The sequence below is a fragment of the Buceros rhinoceros genome, unplaced genomic scaffold, assembly GCF_000710305.1.
Source record: "Buceros rhinoceros silvestris isolate BGI_N320 unplaced genomic scaffold, ASM71030v1 scaffold12333, whole genome shotgun sequence".
NCBI classification, from domain to species: Eukaryota; Metazoa; Chordata; class Aves; order Bucerotiformes; family Bucerotidae; genus Buceros; species Buceros rhinoceros.
In genome coordinates this window covers 15,052-18,623 of record NW_010404288.1, presented here as the reverse complement: position 1 = coordinate 18,623, position 3,572 = coordinate 15,052, and the positions used below count along the sequence as shown (strand labels likewise).

At 38.1% G+C, this 3,572-nt stretch overlaps 1 protein-coding gene across 1 annotated transcript in view; it reads left to right on the top strand.

The window, feature by feature from the left end:
- Window positions 1-547: 547 nt before the first annotated feature.
- The window catches only part of FARS2 (phenylalanyl-tRNA synthetase 2, mitochondrial), a gene marked incomplete at its 3' end in the record, with an annotated part of 11,211 nt that continues 8,186 nt past the window's right edge, over window positions 548-3,572 (top strand). Inside the window, exon 1 of the mRNA XM_010133347.1 lies at window positions 548-1,173. Coding sequence (XP_010131649.1) covers window positions 565-1,173 — 609 coding nt within the window. The remainder of the gene's footprint in view (window positions 1,174-3,572) is intronic.

The following is a 3,572-nucleotide window of genomic DNA, read 5'->3' as shown; positions in this document are numbered from 1 at the left end:
GCATTAAGAATTAGTGATGATTCATAGTGTGTGCCACATGCATCTGGTTGATGAGCAATGCCTTCCATAGCTTTTGCTAATGGGGGTAGATGTTACAATAAGTTAATGCTGGAGTTTTATTATAAGCAAGTCCCTGACTGCTGCAAGGCCCTGTTAAATTTCTAAGTTTCTCATAAGTAGTATTCAGTTATTGCAACATATTTTAACTGTATGAAAAATACTGTTTCAAAGAAGGCTTGATGCTTATTCAGCTGTAAAGAGTAGCAGTGTCTGGAATGGGGTTAAGGCTAGGTCTGGAGTCATTAATACTGATCAGTAATGCAGAAGACTGATAATTGAATAACATATCCTAAGTAAAATTTGATCACAAAGGTATTTTCCCTCCTCTAAAGTCAAAATAGTGGTTTATAATGGAAACTTTGTCATATTAATTAAGCAGACAAATTTTGGATTTCACTTATCCCTGAGATACTAGCAATTCCTGCAGCAAGATTGCAGTTCCTTTTTGCAGTTGCAAATTTTTTTTTCTTTCTCTAGATCTTAAGAAGTTTGGAAAAGTTTGCAATGCTCTGGAAATTTGTGAGAGGAACTTATTCTAAAATAGCTTTATCACCAAAAGTAAAGGTAAGAGGAATTCCCACCTGTTCAAGGCATTCTTTGTCCAAGTCTGTGCCTTCAGAATCTGTTGCCAACACACCCTGTGTAAAGACTGTGGAACTGCTTGGTAAAGCTTATGCTCGAGATGACTACAGCAATGTCACAGAGAAGATTCTTTCCAAGGTGGGGAAGAACTTGCACAACAGAAAGCATCACCCTTTGTGGCTGATCAAGGAGCAGGTGAAGGACCACTTTTACAAACAATATACAGGACGCCACGGGACTCCGCTCTTTTCTGTCTATGATGATCTTTCTCCGGTGGTTACAGTACAGCAGAATTTTGATAGTTTGCTTATCCCACAAAACCATGCCAGCAGAAGGAAAGAGGATAACTATTACTTGAATCGTGATCACATGCTAAGAGCACATACATCAGCTCATCAGTGGGACTTGATGCACTCTGGCCTAGATGCCTTCCTGGCAGTGGGGGATGTCTACCGCCGTGACACAATTGATAACACCCACTACCCAGTCTTCCATCAGATGGAAGGTGTTCGTCTCTTCTCCTGTCATCAGGTAGGAATTGGGGTGAACGCAATTTTGGCTAAGTTGTATGATCTTGTATTTGCTATAAGCAAAGTGCACGCACATGTGTTATGCTGTACATTGATAAAGATCTAGTGATTGATGATCTAGTAGTACTTTAATTTGGGGAAGATATAGGTGGAAAATGTTGAAACAACTATTTCCTAGAATAATGTGGGAAAAAATGGTAAGAATATTCTTGAAAACTAGCAAAATAAAACATCTGGAATGAAGCAGGTTGCTCACCTAATGATCTGCATGATTCAGTTCTATTTCTATCACAAGTCTCTTCCAGTGAAGTCACTTTGCCTAAACCTTTGTCATATTAGTAGTTGAACAACTCATGGATGTGAGTTGCAGCTGCATCCCAAGTACAGTTTTTATTCTGTCTTTTTTCTTTTAATAGCTTCAAACTTCTGTAAATTAATGTCTTTTTAAATGAATTGTTCCATTCTTCATCTCACTGTAAAGCTGCATTGAAGGATTAATCTGTTGCAGCTGATAGTTACGGGTTTGCAATACATACACAGTAAACTCTGAATCAGAGTCCAGAGGCATCAGCTAAAGAACTCTAGGTAGATGTCCAAGACTCTTGAGTTTATATATTTTGTTGGCACAGCTTGCATGTTCTGCAAATGCTTGGGTGTCATTAACTATTCTGCTGTATCATTGATCAGGGGTAAATATAAGCCAGTTTGTTTTCCAGATAGTAATCGATTTGTATAATTTGTGTGTGCTTATAGCAATACTGCCAAATTCACACTTATATAACTGGTACTAGTGTGTGCTAATATTACTGAGATGTAGACTGGTCGTAATGTGGTTGCCAGTGGGTGACAGGAGCTTGGCAGGGAAGCCCAGTGGGTTTGGATGCCTGAGGGAAGGCTAGCGTAATCACAGAGCACCACTTTTCTCAGTGGTGGAAAGGGTTCATGCTGCCTGCACTGGCGTTTCCCACCCCATGCGGCCACTGTTTCTTCCCCTTTGAACACATAGCTGCCTCTGCAGAATTCCAGTGAGCTATGTGGGTTGAACACAGCTTGCAACCTTTTCTTTGGTTATCAGGAAATGGAAATTTAGATGCAGATTTGTCCAATCTTGTTTGTTTGCTCTTCTTTTCCCATAGGCCTGTTTATGAATACCGTTAAGGTATATGCAAGAGAAAAATGTACAATACTATATTAAAAAAATGCCATTTCTTAATGTTTTATTACTTTTTTTATTTGAGCAAGAGTTCAGGGGTTCATATGGAAAGATTTTATCTGCCGCATGATTGTAACGTTAACACTCTTGCAGAATGGAATTTCTGCAAAATTGAGTGTGATTGATTTAATTATTGAAATTATTGTTAAAGAATATACTCCTTAAGAAATTTTGATCCTAATGACAGACTTATTTCTTTCTCCTCTACAAATTTAACACTTAAGAATAATAGTAATAATAGGATATTAATAACTGGGGAGAGAGAGTTACAGAAATGTTCACTAACATCATCTGTCTAGAAATACACGATATGTAACGCTCTGGTCCGTTGCATTGTGGATTGCTTGTTTCCTTTTCTCTGCTTTGTTTTTTCCCAAGAAAATGACAAGATTTTACTGGAGAATGTTAATAGCTGATGAATTTGGCTGTGTGCTGGAAAATGTTTCCATCTCTTTAAAGGATGAAAGTCCGCTTGACTTTCTATACTGATGAAGAAAGAATAGTGGTATGGCTTACAATGCATGAAGTCTTGTTTATTGGGCAATGTGCATAAATTCTAAACCTGAGCATCTCAAGCATCTTTTTTTTTTTTTTTGCTTGAGTTGCAGATTAAATACTAATAGAGTCTTGCAATATGTAAAACTTCTTACAGTCATCATCACAAGAGCTTTGTGGAAAAACTGAACGTGCAATTCTGAGATTTCACTGGAGACTGTTTCTGTGTTTTATACTCTGGTTGCCTGTTCAAAATAACCCACATTTAAATGCTTCTGGAAGGAACTGTGTGAGCAGAACAGAGACTAAATGGAGGTAATATTACATGAGAGATAGTTTTAAATTTTTATTTTCATTTATTTATACCCATTTTTAAGGTGTTAACCCACTGAGCAGACATGTGGGACTGTCGGGGCCTGTTACCTTCATCTCAGACTTTTAATTGATAACCAGACTGCAGTCTCTGGTGAGAGGAAATTTGCACAGTACTGAGGATAGGAATCATTGACACTAAGGGAAAAGCGGTTAGCACTTATCTGTAAGCCCTGGGTGTGTTTCATCTTATGGTCAGTATAATGCTGTAGTCAGTTTACTGCTCTACTTTGTTCTTTTGATTTATACATTTATCATTTGTCATCTTCTCAGTGAAAGTTATCACAAAACTGGTGGGGGGAGGGTTGGGGGTGGGAGGT